The following is a 14,108-nucleotide window of genomic DNA, read 5'->3' as shown; positions in this document are numbered from 1 at the left end:
CCGAATAAAACACCCTCATCAGTAGGGCTGCTCAATTAATCGTATTTTAATCGCAATTACGATTTTGGCTTGCAACGATTATGAAAACAACATAATCGAAATAAAACGATTTTGTATTGGTTTTTCAGTTGAATTATACTTAAAGTTCAGAGTAATCAACTGTTAAAAACATACTGTTCACATTTTTTTTCAATAAATGGATGTTTTCAAAGTAAATGGATAATCGTTTTTAATAATCGTGATATCAATTATTGACCCAAATAATCGAGATTATGATTTTTGCCATAATCGCATCCCTACTCATCAGCCATGAATGTTTTATAGCCAGGCTCAGATTAACCCCTTTGTAAAACATGAACAAATACATGCAGATAATGAATGCCATATAACTTTGTTTTAATAATGTAATTTGACAGTCAGTGATGACTACAGAAGAAACAGGAATATATACAATTCCTTACATACATTTTTTAATTGCATTTTAAATTAAAAAATATTATGGTACATTAAAGTATAACAAATTAGTGCAACAGCAATAACAGATCTAAGATCTAAGAACAAACTATTTAATAAGTGCAGACGATATGACACATTTGAATAGTAGGCCTACAGTATACAGCAGGAACATAATCATTCAAAATTAACCACAATTTCATAAATGGTTAGTAGTAGATAGCTAAAAAATTAAATATATGTGGTTTTAAAGCACACTGCTTAAAGGACTGAAATGCTTTATTTGTATATGCACGATAGCTAAGGGTTGTTTTGGAAACTCTCCTCTGTAGTGTCGGTTGTGTGACCCTTTACCCACTTTCCCTGGAGCATTACAAGCCGAGCCATACATGTACTTTAGACCCTGTGCTGCTCAAATGAAAAGGCTGGCGAGTACGTTGCTACTCAATATTGAACTACTTGTTGTTTATGAACACAAACCAATGTGATAAAGGTGGACACACAGCATTGTTTACTGGACTTTGCGACTGTTTAGCCAGTGTAAGCAATTAGCAAGATACCGAGTTTAACTGCTGGGCAGCTAAAACAACAGAGGGAGAAAAGGAAGACTCGTGTGCAACACTTAGCTGTCTTAATAACGCTCACACTGTTACTAAATCTCTGCAACTAGCAGGTTAGCAGCAGGAGCTAAGGTTAGAAAACATAAACGCCTTGTTATAGAAAGCAGCCTGGATAACATTCAGATATCTTTGAAAGACGACATTACCTCCTCCGGCCCCGGTGACGAGCACAACTCTTCCCTCGAAAGTCAAAGACATCCCTGTGAGTTTGTATCCTCTGTTTCAGAAACTAACAGGAGAACAGATCCTAAAGGAGCAACACTTCACTAACAGCACAGTGAACTTCGACAACTTCTACTTCCGCATTGACGAGGGGGTGGTCTCAGCAGTGGCCAATCAGAAAACCAGGATTCTATTATCTTTTTTCCTCCATTGCTGAAGTATTATACTCTCTCCTCATACTTATATTAGACATCTAGATATTTCTTTAGCTTTAACATTTATTTGTACTATTACACTTACTTTATTATGCTACTGTAAAGTGAACCCATACTATATATTTGAAATGTATTATATTCCATCTTATGATTTCCTGTCCAGTTATGAGACTTATTTAGACTAACACCCCTTTGGTGAATCAAACTTCACTTTTAATATAAAAATCTAACATCTGTGGAGTAGATTATATAGGTTTATTTTATTTTATTTTTTCTTACATAATAATCCTTGAACCCTCATGAATATCCTTTGGAATGATTAGTCTATATGTTAACTTATGTAGTAATGTGAAATACAAACCGTTTAAGATGAGTTTAATACAAAAACATGTATTACACATGTTTTGCATGTTCTTTCTGAACTACAATTAAATAAATATGATGATAATTTCATTGAATAAATCTGAAAATCTTTCATAGACCCAGAGTGCAAAGGACCCCTGAGGGTCACAGCCACATATTAAGAGCTAATGGGGGTGTAAGTAAGTTATTTAAACACACATACAGGGAGAGGGAGAGAGAGAGAGAGAGAGAGAGAGAGAGAGAGAGAGAGAGAGAGAGAGAGAGAGAGAGGAGAGAGAGAGAGAGAGAGAGAGAGAGAGAGAGAGAGAGAGAGAGAGAGAGAGAGAATCGTGTGCTCTGCGCCCGGACGTCGGTTTCGCAGAAGCTCCGAGGAGGATGCTGCTGAGACAGGATGATACTGACCAAGTATATTTCGGAGGAAAGTGCCTCTGGGGTGTCGATAACCTGGCGGGCTTTCTGCGATGGCTCATTATTAAAGAAGTGTTGCCTATATTTGTGAAAAAGGATTACATTTACCATGTTGTCGCTGCCTGAGGATATGGACTGTTACAAACACGAGCGGCGGTGTAACGCTTTGGATAGATGCCTGTGTATCCTACACGCTTTCTTCGTGTCCTTCTCTTTGTTTTTTAAACCCTTTTGGGCTGCACGTTTTCTCAAAACTGTTGAATTTAGCGCTCTTTGGACGTGAAGGATATTTGTGTCGTTGTTGGTCGTCGGACATGAGACAGTGAGGTGCAGAGACCTGTGGACAGGCGCCTTTTCGCAGACAGTATGGTACAATATTTTGACATAAGCGTTATTTTTTGTGTTACGCACTATTGCGCATGCCTAGTGGAAGATTCAGACCGCTGCCCGTCGCCACTTGGCTCCGTCCTGGCCGTGATGTAGGAGCAAAAGTGAAGGCAGCCGAGGACTAAATAAAAAATGCGTTGGCAAAGTGGTAGCGTGGCGACCCAAGGATTTGACTTTGGATCCTTCACGAAATAGACTGTGTCATAAACTGAAGAATGTCCGGGCCGCCTCGTGCAGGGGCTGAAGGAGTAGTGGTCTCCAAAGTTAAAGTGAAAAAGGAGATCAAGACAATCGTGGAGAATTTGGAAACCATCCTGGGAGACCTCAAGGATGTAGCCAAAGAGCTCCAAGAGGTAAATGACCAGGAAATACCATATAGCTTTACCAATAAACAGCCCACCATGTGTTGTGTTATCTACAGGCTACGTTTAGGGATGCTCTTTTTAAGGATCCTTACCTGAGAGGACGTGGGAGGTGGACCTCACTGGGGCCTGGGAAAGGCCACACACACACGCACACACACACACACACACACACACACACACACACACACAAAAACTCTCCCTGTATGCATGTGATCATCATCTCCCAAATGAGACACATTTGGCACAGGAGAATGTGGGGTTTGATATCACAGGACAAGGCAGCGTCTTTGCCCTGACTCACATGCTGCCATGAAAGTGAGAACATTTGAATCACTGTTCATATTTAATGGACAAGTTGGTTCAACCCGGAAGGCGTTTTTCAGTGCATTTCATCATCTTAATGCTGAGTGTTGTTTGCTGCGAACAATCTCCTCCCAGACCTTATCTTTTGTCATCACTCTCAATCTTTCGAAGTGGCTCTCTATTTCTTTACCTTAATCTCTTTTTTTCTTTTGTTATCTTTCATCCCATGTCTGTGTTTATCGCAGCCACTCATCTTTATCCTTTCATTATCTTTTGTTGCCTTCTCTCTCTCTGTCCTTCTCTCTACATAATTGTTGAAGATCAAAGCTCTGTGAGCAGTCTAATTGGATGCTCAAATGAAGTGATGAAGAAGGTTAGGGTTAGAGGTCTCTGAAGGAACCAGAAAGTATATTTGACGTTTTTATTTACAGCAAATTCTTAGAGTGCTTGCTTCAAATCAGTGTTTCATCAGCTGCCAATCTCTGCATGCCATCCTGCCATCTCAGTAGAAATAACCCACAGCCTTACCTGCTATCGTGTTTACATTCCTCCACCGGCCACACACCAGGCTTCTGGACTGCTTTGCTCAACCTCTTGCCCTAACATGACAGGCTGTCATTCTAATAAAACCATATTGCGTACAGCCTCGGGTTCCTACATTATGGATGGGCCGTCGACACAGCATCTTTCTCCTTCTGCCTCTCTGCTCCCCATACTCAGCTGAATTACGCTTCTTTTGTGTTTTCCAGCGGTTAACAGTGTCTTACAGCAGGCACCAGAGGAAAAATTAGAACAAGAAGCCATTGTAATCTGTCTATTGTGTTTCTGTGTGTGTGTTATGTGCCCTATTCCTTTTTATGTATTTATTTTGTATTTGTTTTTGCAGGAAATTATGTAAGGGATCAGTTATTCTGACACTGTGCACACTAAACACATACCTCGAGGGGTGTTACTATCAAAGCCAGTATTTAGGGTATAATCCATTTGAAATGCAGTTATCAGTTGTAACTCACAGACAGGGCTGGAGCCGAGCCTGGCTCTGAGGAGGGACCCTGCCCAGATGCTTGGCACAGCCACAGAGCTGCCTGGCCTACAGCAGGAGCTGCGCACTGGGATACATGGTATTACCTTACAGTGTGTGTCCCAACAAATTATCCTTGTAAAGACTGCATGGAGAGTTTAGCTCCATTGGCCTCTCTGCCATAGCCTTCTATCTTCCTCTCCATCTCTCCCTTTCAGTCACTCTTTCTCACTCTCTCTTTCTAGTCCTCATTCTCTCTTAGCCTCCTCTCAAGCTACTGTTTGGACATGCACTTCAAACCCTTAGATGAGCACTGGCGTATTCTAAGATGAGCATTACTAATTCAGAAAATTAGCATAAACACGTTGTCATTGTAACAATTATCTTTGAAATGTTGTAAAGGAGAAACAAGTAACCTTCCTTTCTGGATTTCTTTCTCATGGGTAATTCTAACTGTATTTAAACTATGATATAATTATCTTAAGTTTGCTCTTTATGTTGACTAAGAAACCACATTTCAGCTTGGGACTTCAAAGAAATAATAACTCCCACAAGGGAAGAGAAACAGAAACATATCTTCTCAAAGGGGAATGATTTTGGATAGACCTCTTATTTTTAAACATAGGTTATGTCTATACTTTTTGTTTAATTCGCTTTTTTACATGTGATCATCTATAATAATGTCACTTTTGGCACGTTTTATATAAATAACTGCAATTGTATTCCTTTCAGGTATTGTCACAGCATGAACTATGTATGGGAGATGTACTGTGTCCATGGATGTGCAAAACAGTGCAAGGGCTTTCTTTAAGTAGACAAAACGGGATCAGCTTATGGGACTAGACATCAATATAATAACCAGAAGTATTTTATTTCTAAGAACAACACTGTATGTCACTCTTTAGTTGTGTAATCAGTTTTTATTATGCATTTGATTGGTGGATATTGCATCAAGTTCAGTTCAGCATCATGCCCTGAATGAGTTATGCAGCATGTTTTATACAGCTATAATCTTTGTATGTTTGTACAGAACAATCACAATGTGTGCTTCTGCATCCTTACAACTATAACTCCAGTATTGCTTGTTGAATTTAGGGTGCCAACAAACCACATTTCTGCTCCAGCTGTTTTTTAATATGTCCCAAAGCAGGCTGTGAAAACACATTTCCTCAGAACAAAGGAAGCACCTTTGTATCTGAATACCTTCTGTCCTGAAACAGAATCTCAAACTCGGTTCTACTGCTCTGAGTAGGGCATTTCTACCATTTTCTCTTTATTCCAATTGTGTTTATTGCCCATCCTTTACAATCATGGTCTGCAGTGTACAGTTAGGCCTGCACATTCTTTGAAAAGTGTGTGGTTCTCTTGTGCCCCCCTTCATTTCTCAGAATATATTAACTGGACCACAGTGCATTTCTCATGTGTCGTTTCCCCCCCTTGGCACACTGTGTATGTTTTTGCGCCACAACTGATTCAGAGTGTTTGCTCTTTCATATTGTGTTGCTTGCAGTTAAGCCTTCTGGTGATTTTGCATGTCTCTCTTCTTTTTTTAAAGTATTCATTTTTTTCTTCTACTTTTGGACATACCAAGGTTGCTTTCCCGGAGTGAATTCACAACATGATGAATTGTTATTTGTGCTGTTGTTAAGACATGTGAAACTTTTGTTACTAGAAATGCATCTTCTTCTCTCAGATAATTTGATTCAGTGTGATATCTATTTATGCTGTTTCTGGTTGAATTGTACGTGATCTTTTCAATCATTCTTTTGCAAGATTCTTATCAATCTGACTCGTTCACTTGCAGCAGAATATTACAGGCCTTACTGCTGTTTTCTTTTCCCAGGAGAAAACTGACAGTTTATTGATTTTTCTCACCTGTGTCTTTTATCCCATACCTGTTTTGTCTTTGTCATCTTTTGATACATAAGAATGTTTTTTACATTGATTCCTCATATTAGTTTAGTGTTATAATTATAAAGATCGTTTTGTGTTTACAGGATATGGTTAGTATTGTGACTTCTCTCAGTTGGTGCACTGGATAGTTGTTGTTTATCACTTACGTCTGGCAAGCTCAGGGCTCTTCACATAAATTGCAGTGATATTTATTTTTAGTTTAGAGCGGCTGTCATAGAGATCTTAAATCCCATTAATCAATATCTTTAAAACCAAAAAGGTCTTTATTTACATTTCAAACAATAGTGTTTTTCATCACTAATTAAGAACCTGATGGGATAACGACATCAGCTGTCTCAGTGACACTTCTCCTTCTTGTCTCCAGGTTGTTCATGAGATTGACACCCTGACTGGGGACCTGCAGCTGGAGGAGGACCGACTGACAGACAGCTCCAAGACAGACACGCTAAACTCCAGCTCCAGCTCCACCACCACCACCACCACCACCGCCTCCAGCCTGGAGAAAATGAAGATCTTCCCCGATGACTGCATCTTCAGACCACCCGCGTTCTTCGACCCGGTCAACCCTCTGGCGGTCCTGACTGTACTGAAGAAGCCCCACCCTCCCCTGCCTCCACCCAGACTAACCCCACTGCGAGCCGAAGATCACAACATTAAGAATCTGCCTCATCCGACATTAGTGTTATCAGGGAATGTATCCAGGGCTACCGGGTCTCTAATGAGGAATGGCGGGGCTTTTCAATTTAAACCAAACCGGGATTTGTTCTCCTCCATGCCGTGTTTCATTGCTAATGACAGTGGAATCCCTGAGTCGGGTCTTGTTCCTACATTACCCAGGCCCATGCCTCTTCTCCGCCATGAAAAGAACAAATGCCGGAAGGCCCCTGGCAGGGAGTCTCGTGAGAGGGAGCGTGTACGTTTCAATGAGAAGGTCCAGTACCATGGCTACTGCCCGGACTGCGACCTCCAATATGATGTAGACGACACAGAACTACATTTACAGGCCGAGCTGAACAACATGAGGCTCAGCCCGGTACATTTTTGCTCTTCGTACTCCACTCCTCATGCTCTTCCTCATGAACTAATGTTGGAAAATGGCGGCCTCTCGGTCAGCCACAGTTTCCCGCCAACAGCAAACACACCTCTACCTTGTGTGCCTCCTCACATGCCTTCCCACAAGCCCCAGAAAACAATCCTACGCAAATCAACCACCACCACGGTTTGACGCCGAACCCCCTTGTTCTGTTTACTTTCATCGTTTTTTCTACTTTATGAGCGCTTTGTACTCCAATTGAACATTGGATTATACAAACCGAGAGAGCAGGAGTTGGGAAAAGCGTGGATATAAAGTGAGTGGAAGAAAGAGAAAGGCACCGCCATGGGCGCTGAGACGTACACAGAGAGATCAGGAAGAAGCGGTGAGTGTTTGTGCATGTATTAGTGTGTTTGTCAGGAAGAGAAAGGGAGGAAGAAAGAGAGAAATTGTATGTGTGCATTGATGCATATCTGTGAGTCTGACTGCATACATGTTATTTGTTTATGTCCTGTATATTCATGTATGTGTACAGTATGTGTGTGCAACGGGGGATGTTTAACGAGTCTCAAACTCAGGAAGTTCTTTCCGACATGGGCTCTGATTAATTAATGTCCTTCAGGATGAAACAAGAAAACCTGCTTCCCTTACATTTAATCAAAAGCCTTACATATCATCTCATACACTAGCACCTGCACATTCACATGTAAAGTCAGTCTCCTCACACTAGGCCAATATAGAAGGCACCCACATCTAAGTTGTTGCAGAGAATTAGTGTCATCTTCACACAAGCCTCCCAAGATGAACAGTAACGGCTGAAAACTGAGGAATAGAAAGTGAGTTCATACTTCCTTCACCGCCTCTTGTCCCATTTTGCTGTGTCAGCTGTGGGAGTAAATGACATGAGAGTGGCATGGTGGCTGAGCAAGAAGTGTTAGACGACAGAACTGCCATTTTGATTTGTGTCTACTGATAGCTTTATAGCGAATTGTAATTTAAAGAATCTTGCTTATCATTGTCTAATATCATTTCATGTTTAGCAACTCAGCTCCCATTTGTCCAGTCCCCCACTATCACTCAGTGTGATATTTGTGAGACAACGTGAGCAGAAAGCTAATAGATTCTGCTCTTGCGTGGAGAGATTCAGGCACAGACATGCTGGACTTTATTTCTTTATTACTTTATTTCCGCAAGGTAATATAAATCAGCAGTAATATCGCTGTCATCGTCTATATAAGCAGTTTGTTTTCTCCACTTTATTAGCATGTTTAATGAAGCCAGTTTAGCTTTGTTTATTGTGCAGTTTGTCTCTATTTTGACAAATGTATTGCATTCAAAATACAAGTGTGGAGAGGTGGAGAGAGAGTATGTTACCATGACTGGGCAAAACAATTACACTAATGGAAAGTGAAAAAGGCACCCAGATGAACTGATAAACAAAAAGGCCACAAAGCTAAACATCTGCCGGCACGATAATCTTATTTGTCTGTTTAGAAAACGTTAAAATGTAATATTTGAAATGGTGATAAGCAATTCTGGTGTCACACCCCTAGTCTAAAATCAGTTTTTAATTGAGTATCAAGCAGTCTTTAAGTGCGTATGTGCACTGTCTTTGTGTGTGTGTGTGTGTGTGTGTGTGTGTGTGTGTGTGTGTGTGTGTGTGTGTGTGTGTGTGTGTGTGTGTGTGTGTGTGTGTGTGTGTTTTTTTCATAATGGATGTTCAGGTTTCACTAATGTGTTAATGTTTTTTTAAAAAAGGTCTCAGTAATGGCTTGGAGAGTTGCTTAAAAAGTTGTGTAAAAGCACATGTCAGTTTGGCAGACTTGGGGAGACAGCATGCCCTGGAGATGGATGAGAATAGTAGCACTTTCCTTCTAGCGATGCCCTTAATTAGCCGGATTAGACTACAGGAGATAACAGTACTGCTCAGACAGCCTTTGTACCAACATTACCCTCAACAAAGCTCTGAACCGCTGCAGCTGCACTTATATTGAATGATAAACGGACAGAAAGAAAAGGGAGAGAGAGAACGCTAACTAAAGTAAGTGAGAAAAGGTAAAGAAGTGTGTGTGTGTGTGTGTGTGTGTGTGTGTGTGTGTGTGTGTGTGTGTGCGTGCGCGCGCGTGTGCGTGCGTGCGTGTGTGTGTGTGTGTGTACGTGCGTGCATTCGTGTGTGTATATGTTCAAAGTTGTGGAGGTCGGAAGCCTAAAAGCTAAGACTGATGAAGTCAGGGTATGAAAAAGCACCCACTTATGAGTAAATCTAATGCACGACCTCGTTGACCTTCAAATCTAAAATTACCGTCCGGATTAGGGATCAGTGGATATTCAGCCATGAGAAAAACAAGTAAGAGAGTGTGGTGGGTGAGAACACAGAGGTGGAGAGAAAGTGTGGCAGAGAGAGGGAAGAGAGCATGTGTGATGGGGGGAGGCAGAGAGGGAGACTGTAAAAGACGGTGCTGCGGTGAAGGCTGATGCTGTTTTGGTTGTATTGTATGCATATTGTAGTGTAGAACAACTGCTGTATTTACCTTGTGTAAATGGATCTTAATGAGTCACTCGGCATGCTATAGAGTGGAGTGCAGCCAGTATTTTTTTTTTGTTTAGCCTTTATTTATACAGGTGTAAAATCTCATTGAGACACAAGGTCTCATTTTCAAGAGAGACCTGTTCAGGGGTAACACTACCACACAACGTTACGAACAGACAGGACACTAAACACAGAGGCAACACTAAAATAAAACATCGTAAAAAGTAGTCATTGAAATCCATATACAGTAGTCAGATATTGCAGGTGCAAACACCCACAGATGATTTCTCCAGCTTTTTTAAAATGAGTTTAAAATCTGTGATTGGTATCAAACTGGTCAGCTTAAGTTCCTGCTGAAGTGTGTTCCAGGTCGAGGGGGCAGAGTATGATATGGCTTTTTTCCCAAGCTCCGTGCGTACTGAGGGGACGGACAGAGTGATGTAATTTTGAGATCGTAGTCTATAGCTGTACTGTTTGTGTGATATGTAAGTGGATATCTAGAGGGGCAGCAGTCCAAGCATAGCGGTATAGATGAGTTTGTACCAGTGCAGTGATCTGCGCATTGATAATGATGTCCAGTTGACTAAAGAGTACAGTGTGTGAGGGGTTTACAGTTGGTTATGAACCTCATGTATTATCAATACATGCAGCTCAGAAGGGCTTTTGCTATTGTAGCACTGACTTAGTAGCTATGTACTATTCAATTGACACAGTGGCCTTGGCATTGTATCGTTTACAGAATACACTGGAAAACGGAGTTCTGCACCTCGTTTCTTATCCCTGGGCGTGTCTGTCTTTTCTCTCTGGACGTTAGATTTAAGGGTTTGAACTGTGTTAGGAAATATAAGGTTAAATTAATTATTTATTTAGGTCAACAGCCACCTCACTGAAGCAAAAATACCTGGATGATATGTACATGTTGCAACTCAATAGTTAAGAATGCCTTAAAAATGTTGACACCTTTGATCATTTACATTGATGGACATTGTAGTGGTTTTCAGCTGGTATCGTTTAAAGAAAATGTTCCACTTGATACCATTAGTTTCCCCCATATATTTAGTAGGCATGCTCACCCTTATTGGGCAGTTTACAGTGAAGAAGCAGACAGGGAACAGGGGAGTGGGGGAGTATGACGTACTTCAAAGGTCAACCAGCTGAAATCAATATGGTATTGGTTATGTTGCATGCGCTGTGGTGTAGAATTCTTAAGTGTTAAATATTGCTCAAACACAAGCAGATTAACAAAAACGTTGCCTGAATAAAAGAGAGTTGACAGATTATGACCAGATGGACCAAACACTGCTGGCTTTCTGTAATCAGACTTAATTTGATGCTAGGGGATTAGGGCAAAATCTAGTAACTCAATTCTATCCACAATGTCAAGCCTATTGTTGCACTTTTAACAATATAAAATGTCAAGACATATCCTGCTTTTTAATCTCCCCTATGCTGTTACATTTTATTGTAGATAACATAATAAAGGTAATTATTTTCACATAAATCAGTTCAAACCTCATATTATGTCCATGATTTAATGGCCCTCACAGCGGGAGGAGGGAGAAACTATTATGAAGTGTTGTGCCGGCTGACCACCCCTTGTTCCAAAATGGGCCCCTGATGTTTGTATTCATCATTCACTGTGTCTCCAGGACTTGTTATCAGATTGTTCCTGTACCACAGGAACCACTGCTCCTCTGACCATGGATGTAGGAGTTTTTCACTGTTTTTGGAATGGCTATCTGAGCTCCAGTGCTCAAGGCTTGAGGATGAAGTTGTACTGTAATGGGCAGGGAGGAGGTGGATCTCCACCGCCTCCATCATGAGTCAGGACTGACTCAATTGCACTGACCTACTCCCTACAGCTCCAGTTCATAGCCCACATCTCTCTCTCTCGCTCTCTCTCTCTCCTTGACTTGCTCTCTCTCACTCTTTCTTTAATTTTTTCTTCCTCTCCCCTTGGATGATGCTTTACTCCCACTCAGGCAGCAGCTGTATGCATAATCTCTTTGCGCAGATGTAGCTCTATTATGTGGGTGAAGTATCTATTAGCATAGCATATCTGACACTTCGTACAACAACACCTTTGGCAAAATTTCAATTTTTGACTGACTTCTTCTTTCTAGAGCTGCAGCACTCTCTCGATCCTTCGCTTCCTAACCTTATATTACTAACAGCCTTCGTGAGAAAAATAAATAAAATCTTCTCCTGGTTGTTATGTTTCTGTTAATAAATAATAATGTGAAGTAGATCCTCCATTTAAAGGTGTTTGCTCATTTCAACCCCACGTCCTGCTGGTGTCACTTCTTCCATAATTAGTGTAACATCTCATATGGTTGGATTGTTACAGTTATATTTGTAAATGTAAACCTGTTACTCTGATGTCTCATTATAATAGTCACATGTTTGCTTTTAGTTATTCCTCTAACTTTATTGTCTTTATCCTTTTTTCCAACCTGGCATGTCCACACTACAGTGTGCAAAAAAACTCCACAAATGTGTCAGAGTGAGACACATATTTTGCCAGTGAATATTAATTAGCTGTTGTTTCTCCATCTGATTGTTAGTGGTGATAGTCTGCCATGAGACACACTTGTCTATTTGCTTATCCCTTTCTGCATGCATCATTTACTTTGATTTGTGTTTCCCTCAATGGAGAACAGTTCATTATGATCATTGAAAGTGAAAATGTTATGAGGAAAACATTAAACAAATGAAAGCTAAATAATTATAGTGGTGCGTGCCAGAGGCTTTACCTCTGTAATAGAGATACAATATGCCAGGTTCATTAGAAAGTGACCTACATTGCCAAACATTCAAAAGTAAATCTGGTGCACTTTGGGCATGGATAGAGGCTTGTCTTGGTGCTTCTTTTTCGGTGACTCAGACAAAGTCATGATGTGGGAAAGTGAGTGGGCATGTTTGTGTGTCCTTGTCAAAATGTGTGTGCACACTCATATGCATACATTTTAATGTTAAAGAGAGGCTTGTGCATTTAAATGTGCATGAGAGTGCAAAAGGCATGCAATAGCACATGCAGCCATGTGTGTGAGAGAGTCAAAGGGCTTGATATGGCTCAGTGCAATTTACAAAGCTTTGGGGATGAACAAACTTAATGTGAGGATTTCACGCTGCTTTGGAGATTGTTAAAAGTTAGAAGCATCAGCTGCACCTTACCCAGGGAAGATACATAATATCTCAACAACAGGATCAGAAGAGCCTCAAGGATCCAGATGGGGTTCTCTGCTCATTGAACCACTGCAGACTTGACTAAGAAAGGCTGGGAAAATGGCAGCTATTTACGGAGAGACACAAAGCTTTTCACAAAAGGGAAGGCTTTTTAATCCATGGAGGAAAATATGCCAAACCTTTTAACTTTGACGATTTGTGTGAGTGTGTGTCTGGGTGCTTGTGTATTGGCAATGATACCTTGGTATATTTGCATTTTGCTGTGAAAAGCGACTGTGACTGTTCTGTCAAAAGTCTCTCCTCATTTGCAGTTAGAAACTCTCACTAATGTGATTCCTCTTTTTCCTCTCCAGGGCCCATTGAGATACTTGAGATACGAGTGGAAGGGATGCTTGTTCCATACACTGATCGACCCTGGTTGTCCGAGGCACGAGGAGCCAGAGCTGAGGCCAAGCATCTACCTTTATTTATTTTTATAAATCGCTAACGGATTTCAATCACCAGGAGATCATTTAGACACTTATAGACTTTAAGAGCACTGAACAACCTCCAGGCATAACAGTGTCAGGGCGATATAACTGTGAAACTGGGCATCAGTAAGTGTGAGTGTAGATGAATTTATAGAGGAGGAGATATTTTTGTTACATAGAAATAGCTGTAATAAAGATGAGAAAGCTGCTGAAACCCTGTCACGAAAGTAAAGAGGCAGGTTAAGATGAAGAGGTACAAGATGGCGTGAAATGATGTCGGCCAGTATTTGATTGATGTCTTCACAGACTTTTGCTCTGTGCATACTCAGATAGAAATCAATAGCTCCACTGAAGCAGTGGAATTTGCCTTTTAAGAATTGTAATTGTTTGCCGGCGAGTGAGCTTCTCGACTGCAGATAAGGAGAAAAATGACATTTGGTCAGTGTACGCCATGGTCAATCATAGTGTATTTTTTGAACGTTTTGAAATAAATGGAGATGTGGTCGCTGATCTGTGTCCAGACATGTTCACCGTACATCAAAATCTATGTGCTCTGGTGCCATGTAAGATACGTTTTGTAGAAATACATTAGTGCCATAGTTACAGCTTTAAAAGATCGTTGAAGAAGTAATAATTTGCATCAAATTTTCTTTGTATACAAATACACATAAACATGTT

The 14,108-nt window shown here is 40.8% G+C and overlaps 2 protein-coding genes across 2 annotated transcripts in view; one reads left to right on the top strand and one right to left on the bottom strand.

Annotated features, from left to right (window-relative positions):
• Positions 1-1,386, bottom strand: part of hsd17b4 (hydroxysteroid (17-beta) dehydrogenase 4) — a 28,890-nt gene extending 27,504 nt beyond the window's left edge. Inside the window, 1 exon segment of the mRNA XM_034118148.1 lies at positions 1,220-1,386. Coding sequence (XP_033974039.1) covers positions 1,220-1,271 — 52 coding nt within the window. The 5' untranslated portion in view covers positions 1,272-1,386.
• An 883-nt stretch (positions 1,387-2,269) lies between these two features.
• prr16 (proline rich 16) lies at positions 2,270-14,046 on the top strand. Its single transcript, XM_034118423.1, has 3 exons — positions 2,270-2,961; positions 6,576-7,629; positions 13,314-14,046. The coding sequence occupies exons 1-2, from the start codon at positions 2,824-2,826 to the stop codon at positions 7,434-7,436; spliced, it is 999 nt and encodes a 332-aa protein (XP_033974314.1). The 5' UTR covers positions 2,270-2,823; the 3' UTR covers positions 7,437-7,629; positions 13,314-14,046.
• Positions 14,047-14,108: the final 62 nt, after the last annotated feature.

Source organism: Trematomus bernacchii, unplaced genomic scaffold (assembly GCF_902827165.1).
Source record: "Trematomus bernacchii unplaced genomic scaffold, fTreBer1.1, whole genome shotgun sequence".
NCBI classification, from domain to species: Eukaryota; Metazoa; Chordata; class Actinopteri; order Perciformes; family Nototheniidae; genus Trematomus; species Trematomus bernacchii.
This window is presented reverse-complemented; position numbering and strand designations above follow the sequence as displayed.

What these genes read in the sequence shown, in the direction of transcription:
- prr16 (XM_034118423.1), top strand. Translation starts at nt 2,824, where the DNA reads ATGTCCGGGCCGCCTCGTGCAGGGGCTGAAGGAGTAGTGGTCTCCAAA. An exon ending in TAGCCAAAGAGCTCCAAGAG is followed by an intron (nt 2,962 to 6,575) that starts GTAAATGACCAG and finishes TCTTGTCTCCAG; the next exon opens with GTTGTTCATGAGATTGACAC.